The sequence below is a fragment of the Oncorhynchus mykiss genome, chromosome 2 (genome assembly GCF_013265735.2).
Source record: "Oncorhynchus mykiss isolate Arlee chromosome 2, USDA_OmykA_1.1, whole genome shotgun sequence".
Taxonomy (NCBI): Eukaryota; Metazoa; Chordata; class Actinopteri; order Salmoniformes; family Salmonidae; genus Oncorhynchus; species Oncorhynchus mykiss.
In genome coordinates, this window is record NC_048566.1 from 60713167 (window position 1) to 60740688 (window position 27522).

General features: G+C 41.4%; 2 protein-coding genes and 1 long non-coding RNA gene across 4 annotated transcripts; all 3 read left to right on the forward strand.

Moving 5' to 3' along the window:
• The first annotated feature begins 1486 nt into the window (after window positions 1–1486).
• Window positions 1487–6792, forward strand: LOC118941118. The gene is made up of 4 exons (XR_005037406.1): window positions 1487–1876; window positions 5760–5795; window positions 5917–5953; window positions 6297–6792. It is a non-coding gene; the product is annotated as an uncharacterized LOC118941118 (long non-coding RNA).
• Window positions 6793–12423: 5631 nt separating this feature from the next.
• Window positions 12424–20865, forward strand: LOC100170211 (troponin I). Of its 2 annotated transcripts, XM_021617522.2 has the most exons (8): window positions 12424–12494; window positions 12668–12751; window positions 14119–14151; window positions 15026–15062; window positions 16590–16715; window positions 20024–20113; window positions 20203–20376; window positions 20543–20865. In XM_021617522.2, exons 3-8 carry the CDS (start codon window positions 14144–14146, stop codon window positions 20621–20623), a joined length of 516 nt encoding a protein of 171 aa, XP_021473197.1. In that variant the 5' UTR covers window positions 12424–12494; window positions 12668–12751; window positions 14119–14143; the 3' UTR covers window positions 20624–20865. The 2 variants fall into 2 exon arrangements, with proteins under 2 accessions (XP_021473197.1, NP_001123462.1); NM_001129990.1 differs by lacking the exon at window positions 12668–12751 and having other exon boundaries at window positions 12452–12494; window positions 20543–20700.
• Window positions 20866–21958: 1093 nt separating this feature from the next.
• LOC110492990 (troponin I, fast skeletal muscle) lies at window positions 21959–27196 on the forward strand. Its single transcript, XM_021567380.2, has 7 exons — window positions 21959–22150; window positions 23565–23597; window positions 23751–23787; window positions 25922–26047; window positions 26280–26369; window positions 26456–26629; window positions 26897–27196. The coding sequence occupies exons 2-7, from the start codon at window positions 23590–23592 to the stop codon at window positions 26978–26980; spliced, it is 519 nt and encodes a 172-aa protein (XP_021423055.2). The 5' UTR covers window positions 21959–22150; window positions 23565–23589; the 3' UTR covers window positions 26981–27196.
• The last annotated feature ends 326 nt before the right edge of the window (window positions 27197–27522 follow it).

A 27522-nucleotide genomic window follows, 5' to 3' on the forward strand; every position in this document is an offset into this window, starting at 1 on the left:
TTGTAAACAAAGTACATTTAAATACATGCTATAAAGCTTAATAAAGAGTTACAGAATTTAGGATTGTTAGTTTTTCTCACACAAAAATCAGCATGCATGTGTTGACCAGGGTAGTTGAGTATTCATGATGACAAACGTATGTTTTGTTGTGTCTTGTGAAACATTAGGTTGGTGCTGTATCTTGTGACATCTCCGATGCAGTGAGAGCGGGACAGTGGAGGACTAGCATGGATATGATGCCCTCTACTGCCCCACCATAGCTCACACAACTGCAGGTACGGAAGAAATAAGAAACCTGTTTGCTGGACGATGTAAAAACGAATCAATACATCGACCATCCGTGTAGTACACCTATCTCTTTACCTTTCACTTACAACAGCTTTGATGTGATTTATTGACAAGTGCCTTGGTTTTATTGTCAATTACAGTGTAGAATTCAGTCTGGCTACATGAACAATTGAGACATCTAATGGAAAAAGGATATTTGGGTGAGTGATGTAAGTACTGTTTAGATCATGGTGCTTTATGAGGTGAAAAGGAAATGGTTGTGTGATGGCATTGTTGAAGCCTACAGGATCATAACTCTGTGTAAGCAATGCGTGACAATATCTTCTATATATAAGCTGATAAACCATAGGGTGCATGATTCCCCTGTCTCTACGTCTTGGTGTCTGTCTTGGTCTCTGCCTCTACTTCTTGGTTGCTGCAAGGCCCATTTGCAAAATCGTCCCTGTTACTTTCAAGGTGACACTTTTCACTGGATATCAAATTTAACCGACTGTGTCTTTAACGGACAGATTCCCTTACAGTTTCACATTAAGCAAACGTTGCATTCCAAGTTTGCGTGTCAGTAATACAGAGGAGCCCTTCTCCCCAAATTAGAGGACGCCTACAATATCCAATGAAGAGCCGCAGAAATATTTGCCACCACATATTCCAATACATGTGTCTAGTAGGGACCATTACATTTTGGCAGATGATTTTGCCAGACTTTATGCCTTTAGTTACATGGCTGGGGAATATAGGACTAGGCCTACATGGTTAGCAAGCTAATTCTGGCACCAAATTACCCACAGTAAATAAACAGTATAGATGTGGTCAAAGTATGGATTTGACCCCCTACCTATCCTACCATCAGATCCTGAAGCACCGCCGCAATACTTAATAAGTTACAGTGAAGGGTGTCAGCGACTCTAAATAGTAAGATCTGGCCCCGTAACGTAAGCCTACTATGACTACATTATTTAGCATTAATTGATTCAAACTCAATCACAACAGAAAAGCTATAGAGGGATATATATATATATATAGAGAGAGAGAGAGAGTGAGAGTGAGAGTGGGAGTGAGAGTGAGAGTGAGAGTGAGAGTGAGAGTGAGAGTGAGAGTAAGAGAGAGAGTAAGAGAGAGTGAGAGAGAGAGAGAGAGAGAGAGAGAGAGAGAGGGATGAAATTGTGACACGCAGTTGCATGTTTTTTTTATTGTTTACGTTACAGAGCAAGACGTGCAAATATTATTGATACTGTAGTTATCTGGTTGGTCGGTGTGGAGCCTATTTTAAGATGGGGACCAGACTGACCCTCATGACACGTGTCACCTCTCATGATGTAGAATAATGCAAGAGCCAACCTTCGCTTGCGGATGGCGGGATATGATGATATTACAGGGCATGACAGGGCAGTATATCAGGTTGACAGGGGCCGGCAGCATAATTTTCTATTACCATAAAGACCGTAGGAAAAAATACCATGTAGAGGGAGGGATAAACAACTGGCATCCACTATTAGCATTTAATACTGTGTACTGCCTCGTTCATCTGCCAGTGGCTTGCCATCCTCTCACAGCTGCTCTTCATTTCTCATCATTGTTTCTCTCATAGGTGAGGATTATAGTGGGATCTGATAGTGCTCCAGCATCCATAATGTGCTCCTGTCTCTTGACTGTTTTGAACTGTGTCTAGTATTGCAGTTGTGTATTAACTGTTGGTTTCTGCATATTGTGAGGTATTAAGATCTCAGTTGAAGTGTGGTGCTTTATGGCTCAGTTCGTAGAGCACAGCGCTTGCAATGATAGGCTTGTGGGTTACATTCCCAGGGCCTGCCATGCAAAACAATCTATGCATGCATGACAGCTAAGTTGCTTTTGGTTAAAAGCATCTGTTAAATGGCATTCAGCATAATTGTGGAGGTAAATATAGGTCTGTATCCACACCGTAGTTAGTTTTGTATGTAAAATATGTTATTTGTAATGATTCATTATGTGCACATGATTGACAGATATTAAGGAATTTAAATGCTTAATTGCTTTTATTTCATTGCTGGACTGTTTTGCGTCACCAAATGTGAATCTAGCTATTCAGGAGGTATAGTTCGCTCATTAGTTTGAGCCATCTAGGTCACTAAGAATAGTTTACTTCGTAGGCAGATTGCATGCATGAAGATGCTCAAGGGAACCTTGTTACCTGGATGTTTTACTTCCGCTATGTCTGTGTAATCTTATGCAAAAATGTATTTTCCTGAATAGATCGTCTTCTAGATGTCAGGAATGCATAGAAATGAAGTATAAACAATGATCAGAATATGAAACCTTGTTGTTTCATGAATTAATAAAACAAGTTGCATTTTGTTTCAGTAAGATTGCAGCATTCTTTACAAAAATAACTGATATTTAACTTTTTTGAACTATTCGCTTATTTTTTTGTGTTGTCATTTCTCCAAACTCTATGTAAATTGTATTTTCGAAAAACAGGAGGAAACAACAACAATTTAGGGAAGTTGAAAGCAAAGCAAAAAAAAATATATAGACTATAAGTAAAAAGTTTTAGAACACCTACTCATTCAAAGGTTTTTCTTTATTTTACTATTTTCTACATTGTACATGGAATCATGTAGTAACCAAAAAAAGTGCTAAACAAATCAAAATATATTTTATATTTGAGATTCTTCAAATAGTCACCCTTTGCGTTAATGACAGCTTTACACAATCTTGGCATTCTCTTAACCAGCTTCACCTGGAATGCTTTTCCAACAGTCTTGAAGGAGTTCCCACATATGCTGAGCACTTGTTGGCTGCTTTTCCTTCACTCTGCGGTCAAACTCATCCCAAACCATCTCAACTTGGTTGGTCGGGGGATTGTGGAGGCCAGGTCATCTTATATGGGGCGGCAGGTAGCCTAGTGGTTAGAGTGTTGGACTAGTAACCGAAAGGCTGCAAGATCGAATCCTCGAGCTGACGAGGTACAAATCTGTCGTTCTGCCCCTGAACAGGGCAGTTAACCCACTGTTTCTAGGTCATCATTGAAAATAAGAATTTTCGTCCTCTCACTGTCATCTGCATTTATTTTCAGCAAACATAACAAGATTTAACAACTGAGACATAAACTGAACAAGTTCCATAGACATGTGGCTATCAGAAATTGAATAATGTGTCCCTGAACAAAGGATGGTCAAAATCAAAAGTAACAGTCAGTATCTGGTGTGGCCACCAGCTGCATTAAGTACTGCAGTGCATCTCCTCCTCATGGACTACACCAGATTTGCCAGTTCTTTCTGTGAGATGTTACCCCACTCTTCCACCAAGGCACCTGCAAGTTCCTGGACATTTCTGGGGGAAATGGCCCTAGCCCTCCCTCTCCGGTCCAACAGGTTCCAGACGTGCTTAATGGGATTGAGATCCGGGCTCTTCGCTGGCCATGGCAGAACACTGACATCCCCCTCTTGCAGGAAATCACGCACAGAACGATCAGTATGGCTGGTGGCATTGTCATGCTGGAGTGTCATGTCAGGATGAGCCTGCAGGAAGAGTACCACATGAGGGAAGAGGATGTCTTCCCTGTAATGCACAGCGTTGAGATTGCCTGCAATGATAACAAGCTCAGTCCGATGATGCTGTGACACACCACCCCAGACCATGATGAACCCTCCACCTCCAAATCGATTTGCGGACAGTCTGAGCACTGATGGAGTGATTGTGCATTCCTGGTGTATCTCGGGCAGTTGTTGTTGTCATCCTGTGCCTGTCCTGCAGGTGTGATGTTCGGATGTACCGATCCTGTGCAGGTATTGTTACACGTGGTATGCCACTGCGAGGACGATCAGCTGTCCGTCCTGTCTCCCTGTAGCGCTGTCTTAGGCGTCTCACAGTACGGACATTACCATTTTTCCCCCTGACCATATCCGCAGTCCTCATGCCTCCTTTCAGCATGCCTAAGGTGCGTTCATGCAGATGAGCAGGGACCCTGGGTGTTTTTCAGAGTCAGTAGAAAGGCCTCTTTAGTGTCCTATGTTTTCATATCTGTGACCTTAATTGCCTACCGTCTGTAAGCTGTTAGTGTCTTAACGACCGTTCCACAGGGTCATGTTCATTAATTGTTTTAACGTTCATTGAACAAGCATGGGAAACAGTGTTTAAACCTTTTACAATGAAGATCTGTGAAGTTATTTTGATTTATCATTGAAAGAGGGTCCTGAAAAAGGGACGATTCTTTTTTTGCTGAGTTTAGTACCCGCAAAACCCCAGTCTCAACGTCAACAGTGAAGAGGCGACTCCGGGATGCTGACCTTCTTGGCAGAGTTCCTCTGTCCAGTGGCTGTGTTCTTTTGCCCATTTTAATATTTTCTTTTAATTTGCCAGTCTGAGATATGGCTTTTTCTTTGCAACTCTTTTTCTTTGCAACTCTGGTAAAAAAAAATGCTTTTCTTTAAAAACAAGGACATTTATAAGTTACCCCAGACTTTTGAACGGTACTGTATATATATGAAGTCTTAACCTTTGTGGCTCCTAGCCAAACTGATCAATCGGGGGAGAAGGGCCTTGGTCTGGGAGGTGACCAAGAACCTGATGGTCATTCTGACAGAGCTTCAGAGTTCTTCTGTGGAGATGGGAGAAGCTTTCAGAAGGACAACCCACCCTGCAGTACTCCAAGAATCAGGCCTTTATGGTAGAGTGACTAAACAGAAGCAACTCCTCCGTAAAAAGCACATGACAGCCCGCTTGGAGTTTGCCAAAAGGTACCTAAAGGACTCTCAGTATATGACAAACAAGATTCTCTGGTCTAATGATGCCTTAAATGCCAAGCAAAATGTCTGGAGGAGACCTGGCACTAAACCTACGGTGAAGCATGATGCTGGCATTTAGTGGCAGTGACTGTGAGACTAGTCAGGATCGAGGCAAAGATGAACGGAGCAAAGGACAGAGAGATCCTTGATGAAAGCCTGCTCTAGAGCACTCAGGACCTCAGACTGGGGCAAAGGTTCACCTTCCAACAGGACAATGACCTTAAGCACACAGCAAAGACTAAGCAGGTGTGGCTTCGGTTCAAGTCTCTGAATGTCCTTGAGTGGCCCAGCCAGAGCACGGACTTGAACCCAATCGAACATCTCGGGAGAGACCTGAAAATAGCTGTGCAGCAACGCTCCCCATCCAACCTGACAGAGATTGAGAGGATCTGCAGAGAAGAATGGGAGAAACTCCACAAATAGTCATAGATTATTCTCTCTGCTACCGCATGGCAAGCTAATCAAATGGCTACCCAGACTATTTGCACCCCCCTCCCACGCTGCTGCAACTCTATTATCAATGTATAGCCACTTTAATAACCCCATCTCCATGTACATAATTACCTCAAATACCTCGACACCGGTGCCCCCGCACATTGACACATTGACTGTTTCAGTATCCCCTGTACGGTATATGACCCTGCTATTGTTATTTACTGCCGCTCCTTAATTATTTGTTTTTCTTATCTCTTACTTTTTTTTTAGGTATTTTCATAAAACTGCTTTGTTGGTTAAGGGCTTGTAAGTAAGCATTTCACTGCAAGGTCTACTCCTGTTGTATTCGGTGCATGTGACAAATAAAATTGGATTTGATTGTCAGATCTCTATCATGTCACAATTTGTCTACATCTTCATCTCACAGGAAAAAGATGACATCGAGTCGCAGTGGTCATCTGATGGTAAATATACTGATCTAATCCAATTCTCCCCTCCAATATGGAAAGCTGTTTTGTTCTTGCACTCTTTTTATTTGACTTTTATCTATACAAGTAAGTCAATTATTTACAAAAATATGAATGTCAAAAGGCGAGCACAGCAGCGATATAAGATACAAATATCTTTCCTTATCTAATCAAATAACCACAGAGTAACTATGTTTACAAATGGTAGCACAAGATGGTATCAATAGAAATACAAACTCTGCACTAAGCCACCTTGTTTCCATTGGTGAGTCACACATGTTTTTGCCTAGTCTTGGTCTGTGTTAGCTGCTCTAACACCCGTTCTACCCCTGTTCTATAGAGCTTGATGCTTTTGATTGCCCATGACCTGCTGGAGGTAGAAGCAGTAAAGGAAAAGGCAGCGTATGTAGAAGATAACTGCTCTGCTCCCGGATATGCCTCGGGGTCTTCCTGAGCTGCAGGTATCATACCACTCTGACCAATTTATTCTCATTTGATCTGCTTTGAATACCTGACTTGTGAAATCACCCATACAGTCATACAAAATCCTAACTTAATTATCTTCTGTGCTACATGTTGATTTTGCAGTATGTGTTAAAGCTTATTTTGGATGGATTTGATTTGCATGGAAACTAAATGAATTGAATGAAATTAATCGATCTTAAACTTCCTCCTTGAAATCTGTGCAAAAAGCTGAATCCGACCATTGAGAGACACACTGTGTAGACACTGGTGCCACATTGCTTAAAAAGTTTGCCCAGACCATCAACGAGTTTGAGGACCATATATACACTGCTCAAAAAAATAAAGGGAACACTTAAACAACACAATGTAACTCCAAGTCAATCACACTTCTGTGAAATCAAATCAAACTGTCCACTTAGGAAGCAACACTGATTGACAATAAATTTCACATGCTGTTGTGCAAATAGAATAGACAACAGGTGGAAATTATAGGCATTTAGCAAGACACCCCCAATAAAGGAGTGGTTCTGCAGGTGGGGACCACAGTTCCTATGCTTCCTGGCTGATGTTTTGGTCACTTTTGAATGCTGGCGGTGCTTTCACTCTAGTGGCAGCATGAGACGGAGTCTACAACCCACACAAGTGGTTCAGGTAGTGCAGCTCATCCAGGATGGCACATCAATGCGAGATGTGGCAAGAAGGTTTGCTGTGTCTGTCAGCGTAGTGTTCAGAGCATGGAGGCGCTACCAGGAGACAGGCCAGTACATCAGGAGATGTGGAGGAGGCCGTAGGAGGGCAACAACCCAGCAGCAGGACCGCTACCTCCGCCTTTGTGCAAGGAGGAGCAGGAGGAGCACTGCCAGAGCCCTGCAAAATGACCTCCAGCAGGCCACAAATGTGCATGTGTCTGCTCAAACGGTCAGAAACAGACTGGTATGAGGGCCCGACGGCCCGACGGTGGTATGAGGGCCCGACGTCCACAGGTGGGGGTTGTGCCTACAGCCCAACACCGTGCAGGACGTTTGGCATTTGCCAGGGAACACCAAGATTGGCAAATTCGCCACTGGCGCCCTGTGCTCTTCACAGATGAAAGCAGGTTCACACTGAGCACATGTGACAGACGTGACAGTCTGGAGACGCCGTGGAGAACGTTCTGCTGCCTGCAACATCCTCCAGCATGACCGGTTTGGCGGTGGTTCAGTCATGGTGTGGGGTGGCATTTCTTTGGGGGGCCGCACAGCCCTCCATGTGCTTGCCAGAGGTAGCCTGACTGCCATTAGGTAGCCTGACTGCCATCAGACCCCTTGTGAGACCATATGCTGGTGTGGTTGGCCCTGGGTTCCTCCTAATGCAAGACAATGCTAGACCTCATGTGGCTGGAGTGTGTCAGCAGTTCCTGCAAGAGGAAGGCATTGATGATATGGACTGGCCCGCCCGTTCCCCAGACCTGAATCCAATTGAGCACATCTGGGACATCATGTCTCGCTCCATCCACCAACGCCACGTTGCACCACAGACTGTCCAGGAGTTGGCGGATGCTATAGTCCAGGTCTGGGAGGAGATCCCTCAGGAGACCATCCGCCACCTCATCAGGAGCATGCCCAGGCGTTGTAGGGAGGTCATACAGGCACGTGAAGGCCACACACACTACTGAGCCTCATTTTGACTTGTTTTAAGGACATTACATCAAAGTTGGATCAGCCTGTAGTGTGGTTTTCCACTTTAATTTTGAGTGTGACTCCAAATCCAGACCTCCATGGGTTGATACATTTGATTTCCATTGATAATTTGTGTGTGATTTTGTTGTCAGCACATTCAACTATGTAAAGAAAAAAGTATTTAATAAGAATATTTAATAAGAATATTTTAGGCAAGGCAAGTCAACACGTTTTATTTACAACGATGGCCTACCATGAGGCAAAAAGGCCTCTTGCATGGACAGGGGCTCGGATTCAAAATAAAAATGTAGGACAAAACATACATCATGACAAGAAAGACACCACAACACCACATAAACGGAGACCTAATACTACAACACAGCATGGTAGCAACACAACATGACAACAACACGGTAGCAACACAACATGACAACAACACGGTAGCAACACAACATGACAGCAGTGCAACATGGTAGCAGCACAAACATGGTACAAACATTATTGGGCAGACAACAGCACAAAAGGCGAAAAGGTAGCGACAACAATATATTACGCGAAGCAGCCACACGTGTCAGTAAGACTGTCCAGTTTGAGTGGGTTTTTTTGCAGCTCACTCCAGTCGCTTGCTGCAGCGAACTGAAAAAAGGAGTGACCCAGGGAGGTGTGTGCTTTGGAGACGTTTAACAGAATGTGACTGGCAGAAAGGGTGTTGTATGTGCTGCATTAGGTATGTCAGATAGGGGGTAGTGAGACCTAATAGGGTTTTATGAATAAGTTTCAACCAGTGTGTCTTGCATTGGTTATACAGAGATGACCAGTTTACAGAGTAGTATACTGTAGAGTGCTGTGATGTGTCGTATAAGGAGCATTGGTGGCAAATCTGATGGCGAATGGTAAAGAACATCTAGCTGCTCGAAAGCACCCTTTCCTGCCGATCTATAAATTGCATCTCCGTAATCTAGCATGGGTAGGATGGTCATCTGAATCAGGGTTCACTTGGCAGCTGGGTTGAAAGAGGAGTGATTACAATAGAGGAAAACAAGTCTAGATTGAACCTTAGCCGGCAGATTGGATATTTGTTGAGAGCAGGACAGTGTACTGTCTTGCCACACTCCCACGTACTTGTATGAGGTGACTACCTCAAGATTTAAACCCTCAGAGTGAATAATCACAATGGTGGGTAGAGGGTAATTCTTCTTACTGAACCACATGACCTTTGTTTTGTGGGTGTTCAAAATAATGTTAAGGACAGAGAAAAACAACTGAACACTACGAATGCTTTGTTGTAGAACCTTTAACACAAAATCTGGGAATGGACCAGCTGAGTATAAGACTGTATCATCTGCATATAAATGGAAAGGAGAGCTTCCTAACACTCAGATGTTTTCTTGGGGTCAAGATTAAGGAAAGACTTAAGCACCTCGGACTCAGTGACCGACTGCAGGGAGAAACTGTGTACCAGGGCAGGGGAAAAAGAGGGAGGAGCATTGGGGCTAGTTGCATTAAAAGGGCTGAGAAATTAGAAAATGTTGGACGGGCAAGGAGGCATGGCTGAGTCAAATAGGAATCCTGTCTTAATGAAGTGGTGATTAAAGAGCTCAGGCATGCACTCCTTGTCAGTAACAACCACATCATCAACATTAAGGGACACGGGCAGCTGTGAGGAGGAGGGTGTGTTTTCCAGGTCTTTCACCGTTTTCCAGAACTTCTTGGGATTAGACCCACAGGGAGAGAACTGCTCCTTAAAGTAACTAACTTTGGCCTTTCGGATCGCCTGAGTGCAGTTATTTATCATTTTTCTGAACGACAGCCAGTCAGCCTGACTATTTGTGTGCCGAGCCTTTTGTCAAAGGGTGTTCTTGAGGTGGAGGAACTCTGCCAGATCACGGTCGCACCAGGGGCTGAACCATTTTTTTATTCTAATTTTCTTTATAGGGAGTGTCCTAGCTTCTGGGCCTGAGTAACAGGCACTTTACTTTGGGCACGTCATTCATCCGAACTTCCGAACTTCTGAACACTGCCCCCTAGCCCTGTGAGGATTATTTGTGAGGATAACATCAAGAAGAGTAGACTTTTCTGTTTGGAGTCATACAATGGGATTGGTAATACTCTGAGAAAGATTTAGGGAGTCCTATTGCTTTAGGACTTGTTCAGTTGATTTAACCATGTCCCAGTTTAGGTCACCTAGCAGGACAAACTCAGACTTAGTGTTAGAGGAGAAGAGAGAGCTTAGGGCAGGTAGGGTATAGGCCGGTGCTGATGATGGAAGATAACATCCAGCAACAGTCAACAAAGAGCTATTTGAATGCTTAATGATTCATGCTTAAAACCAGCAAATCAAATTGCTTGGGTGACAGACTTGGTGACAGAGCACTCAAGGTGTTCCTTGGTAAAGATGGCCACTTCACCAGCTTTGGAAGATCTGTCGAACAAGGTTATAATCAAAAAGGTTAATATCAGGGCTCAAAACTTTCTTAACCCCGTCTCGGTAATGACCAACACATCTGGATTGTAGCTGTGAACCCACATTTTCAATTGATACATTTTAAGACAGATATAACACAGAGGCAAAAGTGAATAAGGCAGACAAAGAGGTACAGTAGATTGTATTCCATAATGTCCTCACTCTGGAAACAAATACCGCCGGTCTTGACAATATCTAAGATTTGACTGAGTTACAGTTTGTATAAAGAAATCAGTCAATTGAAATAAATTAGTGGGACAACTGACGAAAATATATGTTTTGCGAGTCAGAAGGTAAAGGGTTCTTCTACATAGAATAGTGTAGGAAATCCCAAGACATAGTGTCTACAATACTGCAATAAGCTCGAATAGTTGCTATCACAAACTCCAAACCCAGCACAAGTGTCACTGACTAGTTGAATATGAATTTCCCACTGAGCAAACCATTTATGTACTTAAGCATTTATATAAAATAATTTTATCCGTTTTCTTCTTTGCCTGAACTTGTCAACTGTCTGTGTCAAATTGTTTTGTGTTCTAATTGTAGCCCTGGTTTTCCTGAAAATAAAATGGTCAAACTCTTCATATTGAGGCTAAACATAAGGGCTAGACATGCGTATAAAAGGCAACTAAATGAAATGGCCATTTTTGCTGGCATCTCAGGGTTGATAGGGTTCCACCGACGTCACTCGGTTGTGTCACGCCATCGTTAAGAATGTTTTCAAGACACTCTCAGCCATAGTGACTCCAGAAAAGGAGTGACGCACAGTCATTCATAATAGGGGCCATTGATTGTTTGAAAGCATAGTCGCCTGGAAATACGATGACATTGCTAAAAAGCAGGCAAACATTAGTAGGAAACAACTTTGTCATCGTTATGATATCATCAAATTTACTTTAGTAATAAAGTAATTATCTATCAATTAAACTGCTATTAACAGCAGATTACATGCACCTAAGTGTTAAAACAAACTTGCTTGCAACCGAAAACCCACAATAAAAAAACAGCAGTTGATCTCATGTGTCAAGCGAATTTGATACCAGACAGCTGCATCGAGGTTCTTTAACCCAATCACGATTGGCATGATTTAGTTAAACATTTTAGATGTTAATTCATATTTAAAAATATTATTGATATTTTATTAAACATTTAATCATTTAATTAATGAACTAATTAATTAATTAATTAATGAATTAATAAATAAAACAAAATCCACAAGATGTCATTGAGCACCTGTTCTCCTTGCCTCTCCTCTCCTCCCTCCCTCCCTCCCTTCTCCTCTCTCTCTCTCTCTCTCTCTCTCTCTCTCTCTCAATCTCTCGCTCTTTCTCCCCACCTCCGATCCCATCTCACCTTTGAGCAACAGAGGGCTGTTTGCTTGCCCACTTTTTTCTTAGGAATTTGTCATAATTTGTAGATATTTAATTTGCAAGCATTGCAGTGAATATTAAGTTAGTGCACTGCAATGAGGAACTCTAGCCCTGCAAAACAGTGGCAGGTGTCCACTTTGTTATCGTTTGAACTGCAGATTGCCCCTTCAACAATTGCTTTCTGATTTTATCATCATTCAACCAAAATAGTTCCAAGAATATATCAATGTTGTCCCTTGATTAACCATTTTTACCTATCCGTGTTGTCAGTGCTTAACTGGGATGGCTTTGTCTATCCCTTCCAACACTGTAGGAACGGAAGCCAAGTGGCAGCTCAGGTTTTGGGAGACATTTTGAATGAAGGGAAATTTATGATATGAGTTGGAGGAAAGGGTTGGTGGTATTTCAGGAGCTCGCAGTTCCATTGGCCTAAGTAGTGTCCACCACCATAAGAAGGTACTGGATTTCTGCTGATTCATCACTAGTCTACATATAAACCCTGTTTCATTTGTTCTTGGCCTGTGACTTGCCAGTGTCTCCCCTTCTTCACCAGAGTGTGTCCTGTCCTCCTCTTCTCATAGGTGAGAACATCTCTTTTCCTCCTCTCTGATCTTTATTACACGGAAAATGAAGTCTGGATGTGTCTTATTGATAAATAACGAAACACAAAGTCACACAGTGGGTCGTAGGTTTACCTGTTAATTAAGACTGTGTAGACTGTGATGATAAGGTGATTTCATGGCTACATTTACAGATAGCATCTGGAAATGATCACACTAAGTGTCGTCTGTCACAAGATCACTACGTTTTACCTGTCAGTACAGGTGAATACATTGAGGTAAATATATCATAATTTCCTCCTGACAGCCAGTGGATAATATGAGAGACAAATTAGCCTGTCTAGACAGAATGATGTGGCCCATGGGGGGGAAGGCTCCTGTTAACAGGCTTTACTCTTGCGTGGAAGGCGGTTGAAGACGTTGACTTAGCTGTACACATACCAGAGAGTTGAGTTTCTGTTTGCTTTTGGTGGTATTTAACACTTCTCTCTTTGAGTGATTTATGTTGCTCCAATATTCAATGTGAATAACTGTTATGAGTAACAACATGGGATTTGTGATGGAGATCTATAACTTAGATTATAACTAGTGTGCGATAACTAGGTTACAGCATACAGTGTTTACTGAACGGGGCTTTGGGGCCCATTGGTTCGTGGCCAGTTCCTCTTGGGTGACAGCTAAGAACTGGGTGTGGGCTAAAAACATTTGGTAGGTCACAACGCCAAGGGTCGTGGGGTTGATTGCCGTTGGGGCACCTATACCAAAAGTGTATGCATTCATGACTGTAAGTTGTTTTGGATAAAAGCACCTGCTAAATGGAATATATTATTATTATATTCAAGTATAATTCTCTTTAAGTATGGAAGCTCTACAGTTATGACATGTCTATCTTGCGTTAGAAGGTAACAGCTAAAAGCAACTTTTGCTCGCCGTGTATGATCCTATTTGACAGATTGGAAAAGGATGTGTTTGCAAATAGTTTTTATTCACTATTTCTCTGTTTGCCGGAGTATAATAGTACCATGTATTTCATCACTTGATATGACTGCATGTGAGCCTATATGAACTGAATGTGTCATTGATTAAAAACGAGGGAAAACAGAGAAGTTCTTAATAAATGAAGACAAACAAAAGTAGATCCTATTCTTAACATCGATATTCATTGCTGAAGTGTGGTTAAATAACAGTGTCTTACCACATTTGAGGCCTTCTGATGACCACACTGTATTTGATTGAAAGGACTTTTCAAAGAGATACCGATAGGGTTCGCTGAGGACGCAAGTTGCATTGATATGAGTGATACCCAAGATGTTCTCAGGGTAGAGCAGGACCATGACGCCTGCTGAGGTTTTGTCTATTAATGACATCAATAAAATGACAGCCCATGAATGTCATGGGTGACTCCAGTCTCCAGCTGTCCAAATGTAGCCTGATCATAATTGCTCCAAAAGGTCTTATCGGTAAAAAGGATCAGGTTTCCCCTCCCTTCCTTGAAGAGTCCAGATTGTTCCATTAGAAGCCAGTGTTCATTAATCAATCTTGAGCTGGATAAAATAGCCTTTGCTAACTTTAGGCAGATAGCACCCTGCAGTGCACACTATTGCTAAAAACATTTCTCTTGCCTGTTGTGTCTTTTTTGTTACAGGGTCTGAAGCACACATTCCGCCATCATGTCTGAGTAAGTAGCCATGACCTTGTTGTTTGCTACCGTTTGGTGTTAGAAAGTAATGGAGTTGTTATACCAAAACAAACAGGCAGACAGGCAGACAGAAAACAAACAGCAAACCCTAACCCTCAAATTGACAAATTGCTAGTATGTCTAAACCATACCCTAATATGGGGAAATATACACATGTATAATACGTGAAACTTAATATTTACTTAGGGCTAAATGTTTTAATTGCATAGCAATTCGTAATTCCTGTCACATCCTGACCTTAGTTCCTTTTTTATGTCTCTGTTTTAGTTTGGTCAGGGCGTGAGTTGGGGTGGGCATTCCATGTTTTGCATTCTATGTATTGTTCTATGTTTTTGTATTTCTGTGTTTGGTCTGGTATGGTTCCCAATCAGAGGCAGCTGTTTATCGTTGTCTCTGATTGAGAACCATACTTAGGCAGCCTGTTTTCCCACTGTGATTTGTGGGTAGTCATTTTCTGTTGAGTGTTTTTGTTGCACCTTACAGAACTGTTCGTTTGTTGGTTTGTTGTTTTTGTACAGTATTCATCTTTATTAAAATTATAATGAATATGTACCACGCTGCACTTTGGTCCTCTTCTCCTTCTCCCGACGACAATCGTCACAATTCCACTAATGATACCACATTGCTCCTAAACTCCCTAGAAACTATTGGGTTTGCCTCTTTCTTTTTTCAACAACAATGTGAGAAAAGTAAAAGTAAATGATACATTTATGACCTTTCTATTCTATGCAGCATGCCATAGAATATCATTGATACAACCCTTGGTCAGCGTATTGACCAGTTATGTCCCCTCAGCATATTAACTAGTCATGTATATAACAATACTATATGTCAAACTCCCCTTTCTTCACAGGAAAAGAATGACCTCGAGCCGTAAGCATCATCTGAAGGTAAACCAACACATTTCATTGCGACAACTTTCTACTGTGCCTTCAAAGAATTCACACCACTTGACCTTTTCCACATTATGTGGTCTACTTTACTGTTCTACTGCTGGTCTACTTTACTGTTCTACTGCTGGTCTACTTTACTGTTCTACTGCTGGTCTACTTTACTGTTCTAATGCTGGTCTACTTTACTGTTCTACTGCTGGTCTACTTTACTGTTCTACTGCTGGTCTACTTTACTGTTCTACTGCTGGTCTACTTTACTGTTCTACTGCTGTGTTAGTCTGAATTTAAAATGGATTAAATTAATAGTTTTTGTCACTGGCCTACACACAATACCCCATAATGTCAGAGAGGAATGATGTTTTTTGACATTTTTGCAAATTAATTAAACATGAAAAGCTGAAAAGTTTTGAGTCATTAAGTATTCAACCCCTTTGTTATGAAAAGCTTACATAAGGTCACGAGTAAAGATTTGCTTAACAAGTCGCCAGTAAGTTGCATGGACTTTGTGTGCAATAATAGTGTTCAACGTTATTTTTGAATGACTACCTCATCGCTGTACCCCAGACATACAATTACCTGTAAGGCCCCTCAGTCGACAAGTGAATTTCAAACACAGATTCAACCACAAAGATCAGAGAGGTTTTCATCGTTAAATACTGGGGTGTTTTTCATGATTTAAAAAAAAAAAACGTAATGGAGCTAAGCACAGGCAAATTTCTAGAGGAGAAACTGGTTGAGTCTGCTTTCCACTAGACACTGGGAGATGAATTCCCCTTTCAGCAGAACAATAACCTAAAACACAAAGCCAAATCTAAACTGGTGTTGGTTACGAAGAAGACAGTGAATGTTCCTGTGGCCAGTTGTGACTTAAATCTACTTGAAAATCTATGGCAAGACTTGAAAATGGTTGTCTGGCAATGATCAACAACCAATGTGACAGAGCTTGAAGAATTTTGAAAATAATAATATGTAAATGTTGCACAATCCAGATGTGGAAAGCTCTTAGAGATATACCCAGAAAGACTGACAGCTGTAATAGCTGCCAAATGTGCTTCTGCAAAGTACTGACTCAGGGGTGTGAATACTTATGTAAATGAGCTATTTCTGTATTTAATATTCAATCCATTTGAAAACATTTCTAAAAACATGTTTTTAATTTGTCATTGTGGGGTATTGTGTATAGATATATCAGGGACATGTTGAATTCAGGCTGTAACACAAAAGAACAAAAGAACAAGTCAAGGCTGTAACACAAAAGAACAAAAGAACAAGTCAAGGGCTATAAATACTTTCTGAAGGCACTGTAAGTATTCTTATGGTGTGCTCGGCGAGTTTGGTGCCAAAATTGCATTTTGTCGATGGGTTTGCTTAAAAGCAGTATTTGGCTCTAGGTATGAAAATGTACAGTTGTATCTCTTTGTCCTCCACAATCTTAAACATCCAAAACAAGCTAGTGTGTCATAAATGTACACCAAACCAAGTACTAGACTGGGTTTGGCCTCACTATATGTCTTTGTCATCCAGAGCTTGATGCTCCAGATTGCAGCCACTTTGATTGAAGAGGAGAAAAAGCAGATTAAGGAGGAGAAAGCCAATTTCATGGCTAAGATCTCCGCCCTGGATTTGTCTGGAGATCAAGCGGCGCTGATGGTATGATACTAGTCATTCATTCCTTTACAAGTTCCACAAAGCTACTCTAATCTATTCAATATATCACAATGTACACTGAGTGTAAAAAAACATTAGGAACACCTGCTCTTTCCATGACTGAACAGGTGAGTCCAGGTGAAAGCGATGATCCCTTATTGATGTCACTTGTTAAATCCACTTTAGTCAGTGTAGATGACAGGAAGGAGACATGTTAAAGAAAGATTTGTTTAAGCCTTGAGACAATTGAGACAGGGGTTGTGTATGTGTGCCTTTTCAGAGGGTGAATGGGCAAGACAAAATATTTAAGTGCCTTTGAACGGGGTACGGTAGTAGGTGCCAGGCGCACTGTTTTGAGTGTTTTAAGAACTGCAACACTGCTGGGTTTTTCATGGTCAAAAGTTTCCCGTGTGTATCAAGAAGGGTCCTCCACACAAAGGACATCAACAACCTTACCGTGAAATGCTTATAAGCCCTTAACCAACAATGCAGTTCAAGAAATAGAGTTAATAAAATATTTACTAAATAAACTAAAGCAACAAAAAAAAGTAGAAAAAAGTAACACAATAAATGTACATATCAATAACAAGGCTTTATACAGGGGGGGGGGGGGGGGGGGGGTCAGTGTAAATAGTCTGGGTAGCCATTTGAGTAGTTGTTCAGCAGTCTTATGGCTTGGGGGTAGAAGCTGTTAATGAGCCTTTTGGTTGAAGACTTGGCGCTCCATTAACACTTGTTGTGCAATAGAAGAGAGAACAGTCTATGACTTGGGTGACTGAAGTCATTGACAATTTTTTAAGCCTTCCTCTGACACTGCCTAGTATATAGGTCCTGGATGGCAGGAAGCTTGGCCCCAGTGATGTACTGGGATGTACGCACTACCCTCTGTAGCGCCTTGCAGTTAGATGCCAAGCAGTTACCATACCAGGTGGTGATGCAACTGGCCAGGATGCTCTTGATGGTGCAGCTGTAGAACTTTTTGAGGCCAAATCTTTTCAGTCTCCTGAGGGGGAAAAGGTGTTGTCATTTCCTCTTCACAACTTTCTTGGTGTCTTTGGCTCATGATAGTTTTCTGGTGATGTGGACACCAAGGAACTTGAAACTCTCGACCTGCTCCACTTCAGTCCTGTTGATGTTAGTGGGGGCCTTTTGGCCGTTCTTTTCCTATAGTCCACGATCAGCTCCTTTGTCTTGCTCACATTGAGATATAGGTTGTTGTCCTGGCACCACACTGCCAGATCTCTGACCTCCTCGACTACCACTGTGGTGTCATCACCAAACTTAAGGATGGTGTTGGAGTTGTACTTGGCCATGCAGTCGTGGGTGAACAGGGAGTACAGGAGGAGACTAAGCACGCACCCCTGAAGGGCCCCAGTGTTGAGGATCAGCTTGGCAGATGTGTTGTTGCCTACCCTTACCACCTGGGGGCAGTAAGTCCAGAATCCAGTCGCTGAGGGAGTTGTTTAGTCCCATGGTCCTTAGCTTAGTGAAGAGCTTTGTGGGCACAATGGTGTTGAACATGGTGCTGTAGTCAATGACCAGCATTCTCACGTACGTGTTTCTTTTGTCCATGTGGGAAAGGGCAGCGTCCTGGTTGAGTACATGTCCTGGTAATCCATCTGGCCCCACAGGTTTGTGAATGTTGACCTGTTTAAAGGTCATGCTCACGTCGGCTACGGAGAGTGGAACAGCTGGTGCTATCATGCATGCCTCAGTGTTGCTTGCCTCGACGCGAGCTTAAAGGGTTTTAGGCTCGTCTGGTAGGCTCGTGTCACTTGGCAGTTCGCTGCTAGGTTTCCTTTTGTAGTCCGTAATAGTTTTCAAGCCCTGCCACATCCGACGAGTGTCAGAGCCGGTGTAGTAGGATTCCAGCTTAGTCCTGTATTGATGCTTTGCCTGTTTGACGGTTCGTCTGAGGGCATAGCGGGATTTCTTATAAGTGTCAGGATTAGTATCCCACTCCTTGAAAGTGGCAGCTCTAGCCTGTTAGCTCGGTGAGGATGTTGCCTGTAATCCATGGCTTCTGGTTGGGAAATGTACGTACGGTCACTGTGGGGATGATGTCGTCGATGCACTTATTGATGAATCCTGTGACTGAGGTGGTATACTCCTCAATGTCATTGGACATATTCCAGTCTGTGCTAGCAAAAAAGCATTGTAGCATCCGCATCATCTGACCACATCCGTATTGAGCGAGTCACTGGTTTTTGCTTGTAAGCAGGAATCAGGAGGATATATTTATGGTCAATTTGCCAAAATGAAGGGCGAGGGAAGCTTTGTATGCATCTCTGTGTGTGGAGTAAAGGTGGCCTAGAGTTTTTCCTCTGGTTGCACATGTGACATGCTGTTAGAAATAAGGTAAAACAGATTTAAGTTTGCCAGCATTAAAGTCCCCGGCCACTAGGTGTGCCGCTTCTGGATGAGCATTTTATTGTTTCCTTATGGCCTTATACAGCTCGTTGAGTGCAGTCTTAGCGCCGGCATCGGTTTGAGGTGGTAAATAGACAGCTAAAAATAATATAGATGAGAACTCTCTTGGTAGATAGTGTGTTCTACAGCTTATCATGAGGTATTCTACCTCAGGCAAGCAATACCTTGGGACTTCTTTAACATTAGACATCACCAGCAGTTTTTGACAAATAGACACACACCCCCGCCCCTCGTCTCACCAGACGTAACTGCACTGTCCTGCCGAAACACAGAGAAGTCAGCCAGCTCTATATTATCTGTGTCATCGTTCAGCCAAGTCTCGGTGAAACATAAGCTATTACAGTTTTTAATGTCTTGTTGGTAGGATAGTTTTAATCGTAGATTGTCCCGTTTGTTTTCCAATGATTGCACGTTGGCCAATAACACAGAGGGTAGTGGTGGTTTACCGACTTGTCTGCAAATTCTTACAAGGCACCCTGTCCTCCTCACCCTTTTGATGACAGGGATTTGGGAGATTTGGGGCTTGTTTTGACAAAGCAGTATATCCTCCTCGTCGGTCTCATTAAAGACAAAATCTTCATCCAGTTCGAGGTGACTAATCTCTGTTCTTCTGTCCAGAAGCTCTTTTTGGTCATAAGAGACGGTAGCAGCAACATTATTTACAAAATGAGTAACAAACAATGAGAAAAAACAAACAAAATAGCACAGGAAGGTTCCTAATATTTTGTACACTCAGTGTAAGGCAAAGCCTTTATCAGCTCTCTCTCTAGATAGTTGTTGCCTGCAGAAAGTTATTAATTCCACAGACTTTAGATGCTGGTGCCACACTGGTGCTCTGGAGCCTTTTACAAATCATCTGTAATGTGTTTGTGTGCCAACAGGAAATGCTCAAAAAGTTGTCCCAGACCATCGACAAGGTTGATGAGGAAAGATATGACGCAGAAGCAAAAGTGAAGAAGACAGAAAAAGAGGTATAGTACATTGCATTCCATATTGCCCTCATCCTGAAAACATATACCTCTGGAAATGTAATATTTCTCCTGACTTTCTCACTTCCCAGATTGAGGACTTGAAGATGAAAGTCATTGAGGTTCAGGGCATTAAGAAGCCAGCTCTGAAGAAAGTGCGTATGTCTGCTGATGCTATGCTTGCAGCTCTGCTGGGCACCAAGCACAAGGCTTCCATGGATTTCAGAGCCAACTTAAAAGAAGTGAAGAAGGAGGTCAAAGAGGAGGTGGGTATTTGTGTGGAATCTTACAGAGCAGAGAACCACAGCACTGTAGGAGTTGGCAACATTTGTCCTACGTTTTCAGAGCTTTGATGAAAAGATCAGTTACATGTGTTTCATATTTTATCCTCAAACACTGAAAAAGTCACATCATAAACTTTGTGTTATGCAGGAGGAAGTTGGTGACTGGCGTAAGAACGTTGATGAACAGGCTGGCATGGATGGCAGGAAGAAGAAGTTTGAGTCCACATAAATGATTGAATTAGTTTTGGTGTTCAAAACCACGGAGGCTACTGAGTGATTCATTTATCTTTGTCATTATTTTGTGGTACTGTTAGAGAGTTAGAGTATAGCATCTGATAAGCACTTATACTAACTGTAAACTGTCATTGAATTGTAACATATTTTCCAAATGTAAAGGCTAATCGGAAATATATTCAACTGCCAAACTGCAGTAATTAAATAAATGTCAGCAACATGGTGAAATGATATACATTGCGTGGTCCTGTATTGTGTTCAATTTTGTTACCCCTTTCAGATTTGGTCCCTCATCCCTTTTGGATGTAAGATGTTCTGAAGTGTGGTTGCAAAAAAGTTGACTTGCTTCCCTTCTAATTTCGGGAATCTTCCAATCAGGATTTCTGGAACACCTAGAGATTTTGGGAAAGTTACCAGCATTTTGCGACCCTATTCTGGAGAAGCCTAGATCAGCTTGGGTCAAGGATATCCAAATACTATATAAACAAATCTGAATTATAAACCACAAGATGTCAGTATGGTAGAACATTCTTTCTCTTTCTTATTATGACCCTTCCTCTTTTCTTTCATTCCCTCGACCCCACTCTCTCCTCTTTCTCGGACTGATTCCTCTTTGACCAACAAACAAGCATGTCATCTTTGACAAACATTCATCAAACATCCTCCCCATAACCTTTCAAATTGAAGGTATGGCAATGGCTAAAGGGAGGAAAGTTAATGAACAAACAAAGACAAACAAAGGCAAAATGCGATTGTAACCAAGTGTAATGTGTAACCAAGCAGAATAATAAGTAGAGTAGCAATTCAGTAATGTGTTATTCATTATTTTGTTTATCTACATTTGTTACATGTGGGCCTGCTTAAGCACTCAACTTATTAGATTGTGTTTTGTCTTTAAGACAACAAATTAATTCCGGATGTCAATACAATTTCTGAGTACTTCATTGTACAACTTTTGAAAATCTATTAAGATTGTAAAGTAGTTTTCTGGAATTGATTACATTACATTACTATGATTCACTTGTTTAATTAGATTCCAACTTCAATTCATAGAGATTTTAGAAATAACATTTTTATACAGTATTGATTACACATTTAGGCATCCAAAAGGAACTGAAAGTCATTTTTTTCCAATACTTACATTTGTTATCCATGTTGCCTGTGAATATCATAGACATAGAATAACTTCACTCATATCTATAATTACTTTCCCAATCGCTCCCATACTGTACTGTAATTCTATACTCACTAGCCAGAGCAACATACATGTATTTTCTTGGAAGGCATCTTGAAGGAAATAATATGAGGTGAACAGGGTTGGGCAGAGTGTATTTCAGGAGCTCGATGTTCCATTGGTCTGACACGGAAACCACTTCCATAAAGAGGACCCAGTGCTTCTGCTGATGTATCATCCGACACCATAAATACCGTGTTTCATGTTTCACTGCCTGTTGCTTGCCACTGTGCTAGTCTTCCCTTCTTCCTCCAGGTGTGTCCTGCCCTCTTCCTCTTCCTTTCATAGGTGAGAATCTCTCTTTTCCTGTCTTCCTATCACACTCTTTGTGTGTGTAGCATCACTGGGATTAATAGCACAAAGAAATAGAAAGAGACTAAAAAGCCTCCCGACAGATGTCAATCTTAGCTATCAAACACACTCGTTGCACATTGCTGTATTACTGTACATCACCTTATGTATCATTACAAATGTAACATATGGAACAGACGTATTCACCTGGCAATACAGGTGTTTTACACGTCTGGTTTTCCCTCTGACAGCCAGACGTGATACTGATAGAACATTTCAGTTGTCTTGACAGAATGATGTGAGCCATGGCCTCTGTGTTTTGTATTCAGATGTATAGAGGTCAATAGAAGATTGTGAAACTATTGGCTAGGTTTCTGGTTAGGGGTGATACTCTTGCATTCAAAGCTGGTAAATACATTTAACCTAAATCCAGGAAGTTGGTATGTGTTTATTTGAGGAGTTGGATGGGGTAACAGCTTTGTGAAACTGAATAATAGACAGCATGCCGTGTCATGTTAATTGCTATGTATGTGTAATGTGAAACAAGAAGAGAAAGGTAAAATAGTTGTGTCTTCATGAGCGATGTTTCATCAGCCTTGGCTTGCTAAATTGTATACTTGACTTAATTCGATGATTGGAAATGTAAATAATTGATTTGATTAGATTAGATTATGAATGAATGAATGAATGAATGAATGAATGAATGGGAAAGTAAAGTGTCAGATGTTCTCAGTTCAGAAACATGGTCTAATTAATTAGTAAAATCCCTTTAAACATTGCCTATCTCTCTAATTAACTTAGAGCTCAGTCATGTAGCTGTATCCAGACAACCAATGGAATTGGATGAGGGCTCATCTCCACATCAAAACCTTTTTTGAGTTTTGAAAATGTTTGAATTAACTTTTAACTGAGACTTGCTGTAATCGTGGGGAGGGAAAATAGCAAAACCAATATATTAGTTGATTAAGTGTGACTATCTTCATTCAACACCAACACATCTGTCTGCAGAATGAAGAAGATGCTGTTGATTTATGTGATTAGGAAGGCTTTTCTGATACATGCCACCGCGGCAGGTTGATAAATCGAGAGCAGCAGCAGTTAAAGTCTGTCGGGGAACACTTGGCCAAACTAGGTTCTTAGGGGAAACATTATCCCTTTTCAGAGCTAGAGTCTGGAGCGATTATGAGCGAGCTAAAACTGGACCGATAGAGTCAGGTGTCATCTCTGACTTTTTTAATGGTTGATGGTTGTTAGCGTGTGAAACCCTATCAATCTTCAGCTAAATATCACAGCGTGATCTTTAGACCAGACTTGTCTCTCGCTTTTGAACTTACTGCACCCTAATGATATTATAGAAAGGTTTTTATCATAAATATTAAAACAAGTCTTCTGTCTTCTTTCTTCTACTCAGGGTGTGAAGCACAACAACAGCCAAGATGTCAGAGTAAGTCTTGGCACATTTGTTTTTATTCACTAAAAGTTGCATTCCAGACTTTCAGCCTGACACAAAACATGTCTGATCCAGCCATAAATTCTCTCAGTAATGCAAATGCCGCTTCTATCCCTAACAACATGTCAAATCCACCTTTCTTCATAGAAAAAAGATGACGTCGAGTCGCAGGCATCATCTGAAGGTAAACGAATACAATGAATTGTGGTCCATTGTCTGAAAGAATCATCACAGGCACACCAATACCCAGCACTTGAGTAGATTAGTTTGGCTTTCACACGACTGGTTTAAAAACTTTTCACCTCTTTAATACTTTATATAATTTTTTTTTTTACCCCTGTTTGGTATCCAATTGGTAGTTACAGTCTTGTCCCATCGATGTAACTCCCGTACGGGGGAAGTGAAGGTCGAGAGCCGTCCTCCGAAACACAACCCAGCCAAGCCGCACTGCTTCTTGACACAATGCCCGCTTAACCCGGGAAACCAGCCGCACCAATGTGTCGGAGGAAACACCGTACACGTGGCGACCATGTCAGCGTGCATTGCACCCGGCCTGCCACAGGAGTCGCTAGTGTGCGATGGGACAAGAGCATCCCTGCTGGCCAAGCCCTCCCCTATCCCGGATGATGCTGGGCCAATTGTGCCCCACCCCATGGGTCTCCCTCTCTAGTGGCACAGCTAGCACCGCGATGCAGTGCCTTAGACCACTTCCCCACTCGGGAGGCCCCTCTTTAATGCTTTAAAGAAGAAATCTGCACTTCAAACAATAACACAGTGAACACCTCACCACTGTTTTGGTAAAAAGCTAAGGGATGGTCCAGCATGGCTTACTTAGTTGGTAGAGCATGGCGCTTGCAACTCCAGGGTTGTGGGTTTAAATCCCACGGGGGACCGGTACAAAAAAGAAAAGTACAACAATTTATGCACTTACTGTAAGTTGCTCTAGGTAAGAGCATCTACGAAATTACTAAAACGTGTGGTTTTTCCATAAATAAAACAATGTGGTTTGGGCCTGGAGAAATGTAACCACTCTCAAATTCATAGACAGAGCTATGGGTACAAGGACCATTAATGATATCAAAATTAGACTATTTTTTGGGGCTATTCAATGTTTGTTTGCAGTTAACATTATTTTCAAATAATGGAGTAAACAAGCATATACTTTGGCTTCTGATGGGGCATGACAGTTGAGCTAAGTTCATGAGGCATTTATACCACAGTAGGACTACTGGTCTTCTTGGCCTGTAAGAAAATATAAAGGTTCACCTATTGAGTGTTATTCACTTGTTCTACAAATAAAGAAATAATCTTAGCTAGCCATAAAACATAGGAAATGTTAGGCTACTCTTATACCAGCCTAACCACCTTCTTAAAATAAATGGAATATACAGTAATTTGTGCAACTTTAAAAATATATATTTTGAATTGGATTCAAAATACAACACAATTTAGTTTCAAATGTCAAATGTGTAGCCTACAGTTCGGGAATATTTAATTTCCCACTTTTGATAAGAAATGTCCATATTAGATTCAGACAAGTAAAATCATTAGTGAATTACATACATACCTGTACATCAGAAACTGAAAAAAATATTCACACACATGATTTTTCCATTCATACAATGTATGAATGATATATGATATATTGCCATAGTAGATTTGCCATGGTAAATAAAACAATGAAATACTTTAGTTCAGTAATACAGAATTGCTATATAGATAAACCGGCTTAGGTAAAATTGCCGGATCAAATTGTTCCGATGATAATACTCACCAGAGGGCAACATTTTCTTGAAAAATGTTGGTTGCAATAAGGACTAAAAGCCCAGAAGAAGAGGCGAAGCGAGAGGAATAACCTGTCTGGAATCCGTTGTGCCTGTTGTTCACACATGTTTCTGCCACTCATTGGCTAGAATGTTCCCACCTGATCGTGCCTCCTCCCAACTCCCTTCCATGAAAACATTTATTTTCATTGTTAGAGCAGCCACTAGACCCTATCTGGTCAATATAATGGAAAATCTGTGCTAAAAATTTATCCTAACATCTGAGTTACGGAGTGGTAAATCAGTTGCCAATGTTGTTGCAGTTGAAATCAGCTGCATGGGTGAATTCAGTGCATATTGATGGTTTAACAAGAGACACACTGGAGATAATCTAGTGGCCAAAATGTATTGTAATAGGCCCAATTGGTATATATTATTGATTTAAAGTCCAAACATTTATGTAGCAATCAAAGTTTTCCACTTTAAGTCACATTTTGTTCACCAATACTATGTTGTAGACTGGGTTTGGCCATACTGTGTTTCTTTGTTCTCCAGAGCTTGGTGCTCCAGATAGCATTTGAGCTGATTGAAGTCGAGAAAAAGGAGGCTGAGCAGGTGAAAAAAAATTTCATGGCTGAGATCCCTGGCCTGGATTTGTCTGGAGATCAAGCGACGCTGATGGTACGATACTAGTCATTAATTCGTTTACACAAGCTTTGCACATCTAGTCCAATGTTCCAGGCCTGCAGTGTACCATTGGTGGTTCTTGTAATAAGCAATGTGTATTTGCATACAAAGTACACAGACTCCAATTCCTTCACTCTAAATAACTGTTGCCTGGAGAGACTGATTCCTTCAGGAGAAGATAGTTTGTGTTACAAATTCTATGACTGATGTGTTTGTGTACCAACAGGAAATGCTCAAAAAGATGGCCCATACCATTGACAAGATTGATGAGGACAGATATGATGCAGAAGCAAAAGTGTTGAAGGCTGACAAAGAGGTAGATTGCATTGTATCTTGTATCTTTCCTCATTTTGAAACATATATTGCAAATCTAATATTTCTCCTGACTTTCTCACCTGCCAGATTGAGGACTTGAAGATGAAAGTGATTGAGATCCAGGGCATGAAGAAGCCAGCCCTGAAGAAAGTGCGTATGTCTGCTGATGCTATGCTCCAGGCTCTGCTGGGCACCAAGCACAAGGCTTCCATGGATTTCAGAGCCAACTTGAAAGAAGTGAAGAAGGAGGTCAAAGAGGAGGTGGGTATTTGTGTGGAAACCTGCAAAGCAGAAAGTACTGTGTACCAAATCTGTACTGAGCTTTGATTGTCCAATGTGGCTCAGTTGGTAGAGCATGGTACTTGCAACACCAGGGTTGTGGGTTTGATTCCCACAGGGGACCCGTATAAATCTATGCACTCATTACAGTAAGTCACTCTGGATAAGAGCATCTCCTAAATGACTAAAACCTTTTTTTATATGAAAGGTCTTTGACATATCATCTATCACAAACTTTCTGTCATGCAGGCAGCGGATGCAGTTGGTGACTGGCGCAAGAACGTTGATGAACAGGCTGGCATGGACGGCAGGATGAAGAAGTTTCAGGGTTAAACACAGCTGTCTTTTGTCGTATTGTGGTACAGAGATGGATTTATATGACCTTGTTGTTAGGAATCCCTGCAGGAAGAGGATCTTTGATCCGAAATGCTGTTATTTTTTTTATACTGTAGCTGTTCAACTATTCGACACTATGGTTTTGGATCTCTTTCTCTCTCTGTCTCGCTCTCTCCGCCAAATAAAACAATAAAAAAAAAAATTAAAAGCTTGTGAAAGTTTTTGTCATCCGTTTGCATATATTTATATCTGGAAATTGGACCTGTACAGTGGCTAAATCCAATACAATAAATATAATTGAGATTTAGCAAAGTATTATATACAAAATATATATTGTTTGATTGATAGTTTTTTATTAAAAATAATAATAATAATTAAGATACAACAAACACACAACCCTGGATTGAACAACCAATTATTATTCAGTAAATAGTCAACCTCATTTTTCATCCAGATTAGGAAATTGTTGTGGATGTAATCTGCAGTTCGTAATAATACTGTTCTTAACATCTGTTGTGCTAACAGTTTTAGCCAGAGCC